The 14,669-nt window shown below is 48.3% G+C and overlaps 6 protein-coding genes across 6 annotated transcripts; 2 read left to right on the forward strand and 4 right to left on the reverse strand.

Annotated features, from left to right (window-relative positions):
• Positions 1 to 333: 333 nt before the first annotated feature.
• Positions 334 to 3,945, reverse strand: I303_102655 (uncharacterized protein; the record flags this gene model as incomplete). The annotated part of the gene is made up of 12 exons (XM_065968594.1): positions 334 to 755; positions 816 to 887; positions 953 to 1,038; positions 1,132 to 1,526; positions 1,578 to 1,649; positions 1,709 to 1,729; positions 1,794 to 1,860; positions 1,952 to 2,211; positions 2,285 to 2,386; positions 2,465 to 2,656; positions 2,718 to 2,771; positions 3,127 to 3,945. The coding sequence occupies 12 exons, from the start codon at positions 3,943 to 3,945 to the stop codon at positions 334 to 336; spliced, it is 2,562 nt and encodes an 853-aa protein (XP_065824666.1).
• Positions 3,946 to 5,934: 1,989 nt separating this feature from the next.
• Positions 5,935 to 6,776, reverse strand: I303_102656 (uncharacterized protein; the record flags this gene model as incomplete). The annotated part of the gene is made up of 5 exons (XM_065968595.1): positions 5,935 to 5,973; positions 6,036 to 6,198; positions 6,270 to 6,420; positions 6,517 to 6,585; positions 6,734 to 6,776. 5 exons carry the CDS (start codon positions 6,774 to 6,776, stop codon positions 5,935 to 5,937), a joined length of 465 nt encoding a protein of 154 aa, XP_065824667.1.
• Positions 6,777 to 8,042: 1,266 nt separating this feature from the next.
• On the reverse strand, positions 8,043 to 8,913 carry I303_102657 (uncharacterized protein; the record flags this gene model as incomplete). The annotated part of the gene is made up of 4 exons (XM_018406009.1): positions 8,043 to 8,405; positions 8,525 to 8,670; positions 8,745 to 8,804; positions 8,868 to 8,913. The coding sequence occupies 4 exons, from the start codon at positions 8,911 to 8,913 to the stop codon at positions 8,043 to 8,045; spliced, it is 615 nt and encodes a 204-aa protein (XP_018264503.1).
• Positions 8,914 to 9,161: 248 nt separating this feature from the next.
• I303_102658 (uncharacterized protein) lies at positions 9,162 to 10,621 on the forward strand (the record flags this gene model as incomplete). The annotated part of the gene is made up of 7 exons (XM_018406010.1): positions 9,162 to 9,187; positions 9,258 to 9,328; positions 9,408 to 9,492; positions 9,616 to 9,679; positions 9,791 to 10,114; positions 10,308 to 10,399; positions 10,498 to 10,621. 7 exons carry the CDS (start codon positions 9,162 to 9,164, stop codon positions 10,619 to 10,621), a joined length of 786 nt encoding a protein of 261 aa, XP_018264504.1.
• A 176-nt stretch (positions 10,622 to 10,797) lies between these two features.
• I303_102659 (uncharacterized protein) lies at positions 10,798 to 12,456 on the reverse strand (the record flags this gene model as incomplete). The annotated part of the gene is made up of 1 exon (XM_018406011.1): positions 10,798 to 12,456. One exon carries the CDS (start codon positions 12,454 to 12,456, stop codon positions 10,798 to 10,800), a length of 1,659 nt encoding a protein of 552 aa, XP_018264505.1.
• A 462-nt stretch (positions 12,457 to 12,918) lies between these two features.
• Positions 12,919 to 14,298, forward strand: I303_102660 (uncharacterized protein; the record flags this gene model as incomplete). Its single annotated transcript, XM_065968596.1, has 6 exons — positions 12,919 to 13,208; positions 13,280 to 13,352; positions 13,413 to 13,540; positions 13,598 to 13,705; positions 13,769 to 13,862; positions 13,948 to 14,298. The coding sequence occupies 6 exons, from the start codon at positions 12,919 to 12,921 to the stop codon at positions 14,296 to 14,298; spliced, it is 1,044 nt and encodes a 347-aa protein (XP_065824668.1).
• Positions 14,299 to 14,669: the final 371 nt, after the last annotated feature.

Below are 14,669 nucleotides of genomic sequence, written 5' to 3' on the forward strand. Positions count from 1 at the left end.
ACGTTAGAAGGACCGAGTTAATGGCAGTCTTGTTTGGATGGCGAAGTGGATAGCCTGTATTTAGTGCTGCATTCTGTATAGATGCATTGTTATTATGGTTACACTAGGCAGTAGAACCCTCAACTTCGCATCCGCTGACTTCCATACAAAACATCGATAAGTTAAAATTCTCGAGAATTTTCCTGATTACAACGGTGGTCTTTCACACCCACACCGAGAGAATACCAGATAGATAGATGAATAGAAAGATGTGTTTTAGATACTATACAATCCGCAAACCCCCTTGCCCTAGTTCTTCAACTCCCAAGCTCAGAGATCCCCATTCCTACTATGTCATATCCGCGAAGTCGTCGGCGTCCTTTCCCCACTCCGTACTGTCCCACCAGAAGACGTCAGATCCGAATCAGTCGTCCATTCCGTAGTATTACCATCTTGTATGGTGGACCATTGACCATGATGTGGATACTGATTAAGAGCCCCGTTTTGGGATTGGTCCGTATGACCAGTCTCGATCGAGATAGTGTGTACCACACTCGGCATATGAGGTTCCAACGCTAACTTCAAGGACGAATCCGTTTCGCTGCTGACACCTCTATGTAGATTGACGGGCGCAGTGCTTCCCCTTGTAGGGAGATCGCTTCTTGGCCCATGAGACGGTCTAGATCTCGAGGACCCCAGAGTGGTAGATAGATCGATCTCCATGCCTGTCTCCCATTTCGTGACTGCTTTGATCGGGCCGGAATAATGCTTGGCGCCTGGACAAAAGGGTAAGCATGTGTCAGCGAGACGTATGCGTATTGCGCTCAACGACTTACCATAACTCCGCCAAGTCAGGAAACAAAGGATAATTGTACCAGCTATGATGACAGGTGACCAACTCATGGTGGCTGGGGAAGAGAAGAATTGTCAAGTCGATCTCGGCAACAGGGTGAAGATGGTCAAGGAGACTCACCCGCTGTGACCGGCCTAGATCCGGGGAATGTTTGGGCGATGATGAGTGTCAGACCGTACACAAACCCGATGACCGCCACCGGTTTACTGACGAAACCGATAGGGAAGATCAGCAACCTTTCACCAATTTACAGAGTTGATTACATCATCTGGCACTGCATCAAGATTTGTGAAGCTCACCTAGCTTTACCGAGGGACCAAGTCGTCCTTCCCTCCGTCAAAAGATTCTTCTTGCTTACCAAATACAGCCCCACCGGGACTATGTATCCAGTGTACGACATGGTACAGGCCGTCACTGCCAAGACCGAGTAAAGAGTGGCTTGAGAGCCAAGCGTCATGCATGCGAAGGGCAAACACAGAGCAATGACGAGCCAATTTGCGAAGACAGGATTCTTGGATTCGTTGGTTCGCCTGATCCAGTCGGAGAAGGGCATCGCATTATCACGCGCAAGCGCAAAAACGAATCTTGACGATGCTTGTAATTGAGCGATCACTTGCAGATGCAAGACGACGATCATCAGACAGCATACTGATATCGCTCCCGGCTCGGATATCGCTTTCGTAAGAATAAATCCCTGTGCCGACATGTCAGCTCACACTGGCACAAGAGTTGCAGACAAGCTTACAAAGGGGAAGCTGTGCATCCGCACCGTGGCTGCGTCTTCCGGTGCGATCGAGAGGAGAAGCAAGATAATCGACTGAGTTGCCGAATCAGCACACGTTTACCTCATTCTATTTGCAAAACGAAATGACTCACTATGTACCCAAGGACATAAGTCTGGAACAGACAAGCCAGAATTAGTACTCTCTCATGGTCTCAGAGCAAGAAGGCAGTCACCCACCAGAATGACAGAGGCAGTCATGGCGTTCGGGACATTTCTAGACGGATTCTGAGTCTCTTCAGCCATACTACAGCCATCGACCGGAAAAGGGTCAGCATGCATATCACACTGTATAGCTAGCTGACGTGATGGAGCTGAAGGCTTGCGCTGTCACTCACTGCGCGGACGCATCAGCACCACTAGCAATGGTCGTAAATTGCCAACCCAACAGGTAGACATATGGTTTCGAGCTCCACCCCGTGGTATTGTAAAACGTAGTGAACGTATGCCCTGATCTATGCTTCGTCGCGTTCGTTGCCAGGAGGGTTATGCACAGAACAGCCCACATCGTGAAACCGAATATGCCGGAACATAGCCAGAATCGGTGAGATCTTCCCCAAGCCGTTGAACCGATAGATCCGACTATCAGCAAGACAGCCTATGTGAGACCGGACGATCGTCAGTATCCGTGCTCTAGTCAACCGAGAATGCGTAAGATGACTTGGCCTTACGATGAAGAATAAGAACATATGCCAAGGTGTTTTCTTGTAATCGAACGATATTGCCATTGTACCTGCTATTATATTGACAATCTCCCAAATTACCAGTAACATCTGCAATGGATAGCGCCAGACATGTCAGCTGCGCCCTCGGTGTCGTCAACATAAGGATTGAAGCCTTGTCGCACTCACGTTTCCAACATGACCGCCCATAACGAAGCCTCCCATCAACCAAGCCCATCCTCTCTCACCGCCTACACCACCTCGAGCAAGTTTCCACGCCCACGATGACATGGCACCTGACACGGGGTAGGCGGATGCCAATTCTGATAAAGTCAAGGTAAGGAAGAAGCAGAAGACGCCTGAGACCGGCCATGCGACGAGCTGTTCCAGGCGAATCATTAAGCTTGTTGCATGTTCTCAGTCGCAGTGGCATTTCACTCACTATCATCGCTGGGCCACCGTATGCATAGCATCCGGACACGGCGTATATCGTGCCCTAAGCACAGCGTGATCAGCATGCACCTCTTGTAGCGAAACACCGAAGCTGAATGATGTATAGCCGATGTGGATGCATCACGAGCAGACGAAGCGGCGGGGTGAGGACGACAGGCTCAGGCGAGAATAGGGTCGCCATGTGCAGCAGACAGGAGGGGTGAGGGTGGGAGGGAGGCGAGTGTAGGGCAATGCATAGGGCGAAGAAGCGGAGTGGGCAGCATGAGGGAGAACAGCGAGGACGGGGAAGGGAAGTTCCAGGGAGAGGGGCAAGGGCGGCAAGAAAGGGCAACAGCGAGGCATTCACTGTGAGAGAAATGTGAAAAACGATGGAGGGCGCTCTTGACCGTTCAACTCACCTGCAAAGCTCCGATGTTAAGCCAACTGATACTCAAACTGCTCCAGAAGGTATAGTCTCTACCCAGAACAGCGTCATACCCCAATTGTCTCAATCTAGCTGCGTCTCTATCCTCCTGGCCTTTCGGGAATCCGCCTGAGCCTGAGCCCGAGGCCGAAAGTCTCGATTCAGCTGCCGAGAGGTCGAGAGGCAATTTGACATTCGGTGGTGTTTGTGTAGTAGCGATCGAAGTCGTCTCTGTCGATGGGGTGGTCAAAAATGGGTCGGTCGTGTTAGACGTTGACGATGAGAGTGAAGAGAGTGGGCCTGGGATAGGTCGATTCGAATGTGGGATAGGATCCGAGGTGTTCGAGTTAAGCGGTTTAGGTAAGAGGAATTGAGTAGAATTGAATGATGAATTAGGTGATATTGACTCGACGGATACAAGAGGAGTCTCATTGGAAAGGTGTTGCAAAGGGATTGGTGCAGGTCTACTGCCGTCTAATGGTATTCTCTCTTGCCATGAATAAGTACTCTCCAATTCGCCAGTACCATTGCTTTCGTGATGCTGGTGTTGAGACAACAAGCTATTTTCGCCAGGTTGAAAAGCGGTGTTGTTTGGCGTTCTGGCGTCTGGAAAGAATGGTGTTGAGGAGGTTTGCGATTCCCATGCACTTCCCGAGGAGTTTACCGAATTGCCATATTCGTCTAACGAGGATGTGATGGAGTGGAGTTGAGTCGAGTGAGGGCTTGGGCCAGGACCTGCTTCAACCTGGCCCTGACCCGGGCCAGGCGGTGTAGGGTTGGACTTTGATTGGAGCAGTCTCTGTAATTTGGACATTCTGCTTCCATCAAGAGATCGATATAAGGTGAACTATGGGATGTCGTTGATCGATGGTGAAGGTGATCTTAGTCATAATCGAATGTTCTGACTGAGGGTTGTCTGAAGTATAACATGGTAATAGTGATCTTGCCGAGGATATGTGATTAACAGTAGTTGGTTTCCGATGAGATGCTGTTGATGCTATTGATGCTGTGTATTTGTTCCGGTGATACAACGTTTTCAGGATCCTTTAGTGATGTACCAAGCGAGTCCGAGGGAGGTGATCTACGTTGTTGTTGTGGTAAGTGATTCGTCGTCAAGGTTTCAAAGGAAGATGTGTGAGAACCGACTAGGCACCCGTACGCACAACTTTACCAGAGTTTTATAAGGATCTTGCCTTTATGAGGGGAATTGTCGCGATCCGAAGGTGGTTATTGGATCATGTTCCGGACAAAACGATAAGATGCCGACGAGTGTGGGTTGTAGTCCTTGGTGAAGTATATACAATGCTCGTTCGATGCAATCCTTTTTCACCGGATGCGATGTTAGAATACCATTTATACCTTCCCGCAGCGAAGAGGCAGATGGATGGTGGTGCGATGCGAAGGGTGTTGAATCCTTATCTATCAATGCAACGCAAATCTGCTTTGCCGGCTGAGAGGGTCAATTGATGCTGTATTGATCAAACAATGTACTTTCTTCGCGTTGAAGTTGAAGAAGGATGCGTCTGGAATTGCTTTCTACGAGATCCGTAGTCTTGATCGAAAGGCTACTTGGGATGGACGTAGTGCGTACTCCCTTCCTTGTTTCTAGCCTTTCTTCAGTTGCCTATTTACGCGCCAAGCTTTCCAAGCCAAGTTGGCGAATTCCGTTGTCGTCTGCCTTGTATAATGCGCAGGTTGATGCGGACAAGTCGACCTGAGACCCACTTGACTGTATATGTTATGGTCGTAGATTGGATGCAATGTAGTACGGTGAACGATGATGAGGTTCAGGATGGTCTCGCATGGTGTAGTATGTGGGATAGATAACGAAAAGCCCTGGTAGTCGACTAATGAGGTGATCGACCAAAGACCAAAGTAAAGTGGCGGTTAATCAAGATTCAAGACAAAAACCGGCTATATGCGTCCATAAATACGTTATTGCTTCAAAGGGACGGGCCGAACAAGGGTAATTATAAAAGGATGGTACCTGGCTTCCCTACGTCCCTACACCTCATCTCACCAAGTTATGGGGGTTCACGATAAGGTATGCTGAGGTGATAGCAGACTGCCGTGCTGAGGTGACGTCCAGCTGTTCTAATCGTAGAGAGTGCTGACACTATCTCAGAGACGTACACTCCCATGCGCAAACGCAATTGTCCCGGTTCACGATATCACAGACTCACAAAATACCCTATAGCATGATGTGAAAGAGCTGTCCGAGGTTCCCCGGCATCTGAGACAGACCCCTTAGCTGTCGTTAGGCAGGATTTGCTGCTGTTTGATCAGAACGAAGCTTCATGACAATCTCGACAAAGCAACCAAGGATCTCATAATCGTCGCTGTACATGAGGTTCAGGTAGGTCTGGTCCCATCAAGCGAATCTCTGCGATGATATCAACGCTGTCGAGAGGAACTCCGGCGAGCTGCGTTGCCTGGACGATGCATCATCTGCGCACTTGCTACGCTAGGCCAGCTGCTCAGCAGAGCTCGATCGCCTGGATCAAACACGGTTGTCCTCTTCAATCGCACAAGCAGTTAAAATGAAACTTCATAAAATTCATTCATTCTTCTCATAATCACCCACACTTCCAGAGTGTCCATAGCATAGCGTCAAAGGGGGTAGCAAAACGTCAAAGTAGTTCAACCGGTTCGAATTCAAGTGAATACAGAGCAAGGAGATTTTACGGTGGGGAGTAGCAAGCAATCGAGAACGGTCGTAAACAATCACAAAGATGAGGTGACGTTGCAGCACATCAGAAGAAAATGGTATATGCGATGTTGGCAACGGTTGTCGCGTGGAGGTTTACTCGTCACAGTATGGGAGGTAGGTGTAAGCGAGAGCCTAGAGCAGAACCCGTCAGTTGATTCACCGTTAGGAAGTGGCACCATGCAATATCGACTCACGTTATACAGAGTCTCGTTGTATTGGGGGTAAGTGTAAGATTCGGTGTCTACACAGAGGACTTCACCGACGTAGATGTTGTCGCATGCATCGTCGATTTGAGGGTTGTTGGACCAGAGAGTCTCGTTAGAGATACCGTATGTCTGTTGGATGTAATCACAGGTGCTGTATCAAGAGGGCCGGTCGAGTCAGCTTTGCTTCATTTTCATCTGGAGTATTCGACACAGATGACTTACTCATCGGCAACCACGGTGTAGACTTTGGTACAGTCGTGTTCCTCGATACCGAGACAGACGACTTGTCCAGGTTGGAGGTTGTCACAGTTCTCATCGATGGTAGCGTCATTCACGAGGGCAAGTTGGTATGTTGATACACCGTATTTTCGGGCTGACGAGACACATTGACAGCACAAGTCAGCGCACGGTCCTGCTAGTGCTCCACAGTTGGACATGATGCTAAAAGCAGCGACCAAATGAGACTTACAGATGGAGTCACAAGTGTCACCTGAAACAACAGTAGCATTACGTGTGCAGCCGTCAATAGCAAGAACGGCTGTATGAGGAAGGGGAGACGATTGGAAAATCAGTGATCGGTCAAGAGCGAACAATGTCGTTGAGTAGTAAGAGAGCGAGGGGATGACATCTCGTCAGCATTGTTCACCTGACCTCTTGATCTACTCGATGTGGAAACAACTACTCACAGGAAAGAAGAGGAAGAACAGCAAGAGCTAATTTGACGAACATTGTTTCTTCACTTATATGATATATCTACTTTATTCGATCGAGTATGGAGTTGGACAGGTCGGTCGTCGTTGATTGTTCGGTTGAGTGAGTCTGGCTTGAGTCAGGCTGGTAGTGAGCGTGCTGGTGTAACGAGTGTGAAGTAGTCGGTGGGGTCGATGACCTTGATTAATCTTGAGATTGTCGTAGATAAAAGGAAAGTTAGTATAAGAGCTGTAAATTGATGAACATGAAATAAAAGGAAAAGCAAAAGGAAAAGGAAAAGCAACAGTAGACGTTAGAGTAGCTTGATGGATAGGAGATGGTGGGGTATAGAGGGGTCTCTGGTAGGGATGTTGGCCGTATGGAAAAGCAGAAAGCAAAAAAGCAACCAGGCAAAAGGCAAAAATCAAATAGCACGTCCCCCCTCCCTACAGAGTGAGCACAGTTCCCTTAAAATCAAGCACGGTCCCATTCTGTACCTTCCGCTATTTCCTGAATAAGTAATTTTGTCCTTTCTTGGTTTCATCAAAACAACGCGGTGCCTTTTTGTTTGGTTGTTGTTGTCGTCGTTGTTTTTGATATTGCTTGTTGGTTGGGTTTCATATCCATCCTTAAAAGGGTCACAGTGCGATGTGGCTTGGCTTGTCATTGCGTTGAATTTCATTTCATGATTGACTAGTACTAGAAGAATGACACAAGCAGCAGGTCGTAGTATGCCAAGATCAAATACAAGAGGACAAGTAATGCCTTGACGCACATGACGTCTTGTTCCTCTTCAACCAAGCTATGATCGGGTTTGCGCAGAGTAAGAATTATGCTTGGCCCCGGAACCCTGGTTTCATAATTCGATTAGCATTCCTCTGTATGCGACACAACGAATAGTCGATCTGCAAGCGTCGACAAGCATCGGGCAGACATGTATACAGTGCAGATATCAGGTGATGGGTATATTACTTGCATGCAAGACGGATAGCGACAATTCTTCGCGCCATCCTGTACGCTCCTCAACCATATTATGTTCCTGCACATCGACGGAAGTACAGAATAGGTCATGCAGATCGATTCGTCAATCAGCAGGCGTCATTTGCGGTCTCCCACGATACAACCGCCAGAAACCTATAGTACGATGTGTAGCGTCAACGAGGTGAATGGGAACCGTGCGCCCATCCTCTCCTTTTCATTTGGTGCACATCCTTTTCCTGCTGTGCGTGGAGGCGCTCTCCTACATGTGCTGCCCAATCGGACGAGCGTACGACGCTAGAAGGCATCTCGATGCCAGCCTTGTTCTTAAGGTCCCTCTAGAGATTCGAAGAACCGTTCAAATGCTTGCGCTTCAGATACCATCTCCTCCATCGCGCGGGGTGTCCTATCTTGATCCGACACCTCCCAGCTGCGTCCTATCGTCTTCGCCGTGCCTTCTGGCTGCTTTGTTGTTTTTCTTGCTGTGCCATTTGACTCTCTTGATTCTTTCGGTTGCGTATTTGAGCTGAGATGAAAGTCGAGACCGAGATCGAGATCGTCCTTCAGGCGAGCTTCATTCTCCTCCAATAAAGGATATATCTTATCGTTCTCCCCGTCGAAGTCGGTCGAGTGTCTAGGAAGGATGTGGACGTGCACATGAGGTACAGATTGGCCTGCTGATGCGCCGTCCTATCAATTCACGTTTACGAATCATGGTCAGCCGAATACTCGGCTACTCAGCATCCAATTGATCATTGTTGCTATCGATTCTGTGGGTGGTTTGCGACAGATCGGAGGTGTTCACGCACTTGAAGGGAAACGGTCAATGCTTGAGCTTTGTAATACTGTTCCAAACCCCGGCCGACTTTTTGCACAGTCAAGAACAGGTCGGATACCTCGTTTGGGCGAAGATCAGCCAGACGAGGGACCACTCGTTTAGGTAAGATCAGAACGTCTATCAAACCCAATTCATTCATAACATTAGTCGGAAGATTAACGAATTGCTTGCATACGATTGGATCCACTCACGACCTGGCAGTAAGGGTTTGAGGTTTACGATGCCTATGGATAGCGGTGTTGTGTAAAATACTATTGGAAGAGCCCGAATAATCATCAGTTTAGTTTGAACCTACAAAGAGAGGCAGCTCATACCTTGCTTTGTGACGTCGAATACCGAAAAAAGGTGTTTGACAGTCATCTCATCTATAGATTCTATGATCAACACTTCTATGCATCTATGTGATCATGAACTTGTGCGGATACGGTAGTCTATCTAGGTCGAAAATGGAGTAGGTGTCTGAATCGTCTCGCAGAATTACATTCGACAAGCTCGGTGATCTTCCTATCCGCGTCATCCGAAATTGCAACCGGATCTTCACCACTCTACTGCTCATCTCCTATTCCATCAAGGTGTGAACCCATGATCATCAAGGAGATACGGTCAGGATGCTACCCCGTATATTGACGTTGATGTGAGTTCACCAGTACATGGACATGGACATGCGGAAGAGGATAGCATAGCTAAGAATTGTCACCCTGCAGAACGCTCTTCCTCCCTTCGATATTGGCTGTGACACTCTCAGGCCAAGTCCAATTCGGTCATCTGTTATCTCGTATGTCCATGTCGAGCTTGCTTGACGCGATTTCCTGCATGATACCTGACTGACAGGCCGTGAGCTTTGCATATCATAGCTACGACTCTGCCGATAGGGAGCAAGGTATCGGTTAATCATGGTGAGAGGAATGTATGGATCAAATCAGATGGGTCATTCGACGTGTGAGCAAGCGATCACCAGATTCCCCGCCGGTCCCTTTCTCAAGCTCTTAGCTAGAGCTATAGTCCAGACGTATCATACATTGTGGAAGATCGCACCGATTGACAACTCTGATTCCGATCCAGGCTCAACGTAGACGAGGGCGAATACGTATTGGAACCTCTCGTGCCAGGCTACATTTTCCAGCCTGTATGTCCTCATCCTTACTTCTCATCAATCAATCCTTTTTTCGGACAGTCTCCTGTTGGGGGGGCAGAAATGAGAGGAAGAGAAGGAGCTGACGAAGAGAGATGAGTATAGTACCTGGTAACCATCTCACCCTCGACTCCACCTACCGAAGCTATAGCTTCGTCTCCAGCATCCCCAAACCCAGAAGACCCCACAATCGCATCTTCACCTGCCGAACCGACATTCGATATCCACGTTCAACCATTCTACCCTGCTAAAATCCCTTTACCTACCACCTCAACATCTCTACCGCATCCTCTGATCCTTGTCCCGTTAGCCAAGGAGGACTACTTTACCAGTAAAGGAGGTATGAACCTCGGCGGGATGCTCAAATCGCCGATGGTCTTGATGATGCTTTTCAGCGCTGTGATGCTTTTTGCTCTGCCCAAATTGACGGTGAGTGCGATCAAGCCTCATTCCCATTGTGTGGAGGCTTGAGTCTGTCAAGCTTCATTTCTTAATTTGCTCATTTGCTCATTTGCTCAATCGGAATGCCATGAAGCAATAACAGCCTTTCCATCCAGCCTGATCCAGAGTATATGTTTGGGATGATGGATGCTGATTGTCCCTGTGTTTTTCGTCTCATCAGGCGGCAATGGCAGAAGACCCGGAGATGGCAAAGGAGATGGCAGATACTAGAGCTAGGATGAATAATTTCCAAGGGATGGACTTTGCTGGATCGTAAGTTTCAGTTTGAGCCTGAGTGTATCAACCCTTTCTTCCAATTGAATACATTGTATCCGTCATGAGCAACATCTGATGAGGATTGGCCTTGGCAGATTATCCAACATGCTAGCTGGTACTTCAGAGGATCCTCCCGCCTCCGCAGCAACGACATCAGGCTCGAACACTCCGAACAGACCGGGCGCAGGAGCAGGTGAAAAGAAGAGACGGGGTCGATAAAGCTGTACATCTAGAAGTAAAGACATCATGTCGAATCCTGTGGCTCGCACTCTGGGGGGAATGGACGCAAATACACAATAGAATGCATCGTGTTTCGACTGGGTACTACAGGTACACGAATCCGGCAGACTCTGGACTTTGATTCTCGATTTATATATTGTACAACGTATTCAAATTCACCAAGGCTGAGCTAAGAAGCCGAAACCTTCCCCAGATCCAGACCAGGTAACCATAACTTCACCTTGTCCATCACCATCTACGTCGTCCGGCGCGGAAGGTATGAGGTGTTCGACTGCACTCCATTCTTCCGCCTCCGAGAAAGACGATTCAACGTCTGAGTCTGATTCTGAGGGATGTACAGACCAAACACTTTGAGCTTGACCGTTATTCGACTCGTCCGAAAATTTGGACAACAGCGAAGCTGTCAATGATTCTGTCGACGACGAAAACGATAACGATGACATCGATTCGTCCGATGATGGCGAGTCGATTGGCGAAGGGGTTGTCGATCCGCTTGAAGACCATGAATCATTTGGAGTAGATAAGACAGATTCGGTATTGTCGAATAACACCTCGTTCTCCTCTTGCATCTCTAGTCGATTGGCCGACATATCCAAAGTGGGGAACACCAGTGACATCGAGTCTTGGCTGTTGGAAGTCTTGGATTGATTGGTTTCCCATTGTTCCATGATTTCTCGACTTTCCACTTGATTCAATTCCATCTTCCGCTCTGGCTCATGCTCAGGCTGTCGTCGGTCTTCATACAGAGCCCACCATTCACCTTCTTCGTTCGGCCTCAGACTCTCACCCAGTAACGTCTTCACGTCAGACACCGATCTATCGGCGAATATCAACCGCAGAATATCAGGTTGACCATCTTGATCGTGGACCACCTCCGCTTGGGTATTTGCTAATCCTGGATGTTGGTCCAGCACGCCCAGTCCATCTAATTTCGTAAGTAGCGGGATGACTCGAGTTGACGAATGAAGGGAGAAGGCGTTGTGTATTGGGAATAGCCCTTGAGTGAGTTTGGCTAAGATGGATATACCGATAGATGTCTCGTTATAAGGTATCTGGGCCATAGGGGCGAGCAATGCTTCGAGCGAAGGAGAAAGGGGTAAAGCGAGTATTGTGGTTTTGCCTTCGGTGACTAGAAGTTCAGGCTCAAGAGGGAGGGCAACGGTAATTTCGCCGGAAGATCGGGTGGGGATAGGGAAGTAATGCTTGAGGTCTTCGATGATAGAAGAGTCGATGGAATTGGAGTAGGAGGATACTCTGGCTTTTCGTTGTCGACGGTTAAGCTTTGATTTCGAGTAAGGGGTATATCGACTTGCTCTTGGTAAGCCCTTCGAGTGAAACTTCTTCTCATCGTCATCCAGCAACGAAGCGAAAGCCCTGAATACCATGGGCACATTGACATTCTGCATCGCATGCATGTGAGGCGCGGAAGAGAAGTTTCTGGCTTTGCCTAAGCCTACATTGGCGGGAATGGAAGGACCGTTCACCCATCTGGGTCGTGATCCGGCGGATTGCAATCCTTGTCGGACAGGACCCAGCCTCTTAGCGAGATTAGAGGGCTTTGTGGAAGAGGTAAATCCTCGAGCGGAAGTCCGGATTGGGATAGTAGCGTAATTTAGTTGATGAGCCGGGGTCGAAAGGGAAGGGAATGATGATTGGATGACTTGGTGGACTACTTGCCTAGCCTTGTGAATATTGTTGATCGTCCGCTTTGGAGCGGCTTTGATAGCTACGGCAGGTTTGGGAGCGTACATGATAGCTGTTGCTGCCTTGCGGACTAAGGTCGTCCAGGAAGTAGAAGTGAAGAGGGGCGGCATGATGAATACTTTTCACCCCTCTTCCCTCTGTCTGATATAATTGTTGTGTTGTCTTGTTCTGGTGTATCGCTCACGATACAGATTAGGTAGTGAAGTGGGACCGCATTTTAGCTTGTTGACTTGAATACTGCTTGAAGTCAGAATAATGGAAAAAGAGGCCTCTGCAAGGAGAAGGTGTTTTATACATTTCACTGCGCACAGACCCCCTATGAGTGAGTGGCGAATGACAGAATGAGAGGAACAACGCGAATTGTTTCGGCGTCGGCACCATCAAGTGGAGGTAAATCAACTCTCAGGCACCATCAGCACACGGCCGGATAAAAGTCGTGACGGAGCGGATACCGCCGTCAGAGATTACGGATTTCAGTCGAACGAAGGAAGGGTACGGATGTACAGGTTGTTCAGAAAGCTAAGTTTACTCTATAACGCTTGGGTTGTGAATTGTTCGGATCAGTCCGCGAGATGAGATCGACAGCTATACGGACGATCCGAGTGAACGCTCCATCCGCTAGGACATTGCTGCCAGCCAAGTCTTTCCGTTCAGGTGCCGAAACGCTTGTCAACTCTGGACCGCAACCCACCCTGTTTAGAAGGGCTCCGCGTTCACCCCTTTGGACATGCTCGACAAGACATTCTCATACTGCTTCGGCCCCATCAAGACATGAGGTTCCGATAGATATGGCGTTCGATGTGGTGCAGCCAAGTGAGGTACGAGCGGAAGGACAGAGCTTGGTGATATGTCATGGTCTATTGTGCGTTTAGCTCTTTGACCTGGCACTTCCATGTCGAGTCATCGAATGAGCTGATGGCTATGGACAATCAGTGGGTCAAAGCAGAATTGGAGGTCATTAGCTAAACAGTTCGCCTCAAAGCTTGGTATGCCTGTGTATACACTGGCAAGTCGATTTTCCGTAATCCATTAGCAATTCGCGCTGAAGGGGTGCGGACATTTATAGGATTTACGGAATCACGGCACGTCTCCTCATGCGGAACCTCACACGTATAAGGCGATGGCGGAAGATCTTTCCCACTTCTTCAAGACACATGACTTGACGTCTGGGGTCAATCTCATGGGTCATAGTATGTGAGTAATCAAACACGTCTTCTTCGACCCATAAAAGGTGTTGACCGGCGTATGTAGGGGAGGAAAAGCAGTCATGGCTTTTGCTTTGAACGAGAAGCTCAATTCGCCGTTACGGTCTCTGATCAGCGTAGACATGTCACCGGCGATAGGCAAGATATCTCACGAGTCAGTAACACATCAACAATCAAGCTCTCTAAATAGGCATACTGATTTCGTCTTCTGTATCAGATTTCAGATGTATACAGAAAGCATGATGGAAGTTGAAAAAGCTCAAGTAAAGACCAAACATGAGGCAGATAAGATACTAGCGAAAGTCGAACCCGTAAGCATAGTCTCAAAGTTCTCCTTCGATTATGAATGATGTTCTCGAACGAGGACGCTAATCTGATCACTCATGCTTTTTACAGTCACTACCAACCCGACAATTCCTCCTGACCAATACGCGGCAAACCCACGGGCACGATCCGCACCTCGTCTTCAGAATCCCCTTAACTCTATTATCATCATCGATAAAACATATAGGTGACTTCCCTTACCCTCCGCCTCCGCCTGTATCGTCCACATCACCAACATGGGAAGGCGCAACACTGTTCCTCAAAGGAGCTCAATCCAAATATATCAACAGGAAGAATATACCCGTCGCCGAGGCTTTCTTCCCTAATATGATGTTGGAAACGCTGGAAACGGGTCATTGGGTCCATGCTGAGAAGCCGCATGAGACTGTCGATTTAGTCAAGAAGTTTGTGGAAAGCATATAATAGAAATTAGAAATTGCACTTCCGGATAATGCGTTCAGCTGCAACTGCTCGAGGTTGCATAGTCATCATCGTTACATGATGTGTGTGTAGCATAACGTTTGAGGCATCGTCAGGCTCTTATGCATCTGTGGGGATGGTATCCGCCTTGTCGCTCTTTCAGCATCCGCGAATGGTGGTTTGCCCTGCATTAAATATTGGGTAGTCACCTACGTGATAAGTGGGTTGCGCGGATAAATAAATCGGTCACCCCTTTGTTGCCGCATTCAATGATGACTTCCCTTCGCGTATTGTACTGCACATCATTTTGGATTTCTCTGAGCGAGATATCGGTATCCTTCCTTTTGCTGAGAAGCGAAGTGCTGCTCGTTCTT

The sequence above is a fragment of the Kwoniella dejecticola genome, chromosome 3 (genome assembly GCF_000512565.2).
Source record: "Kwoniella dejecticola CBS 10117 chromosome 3, complete sequence".
NCBI classification, from domain to species: domain Eukaryota; kingdom Fungi; phylum Basidiomycota; class Tremellomycetes; order Tremellales; family Cryptococcaceae; genus Kwoniella; species Kwoniella dejecticola.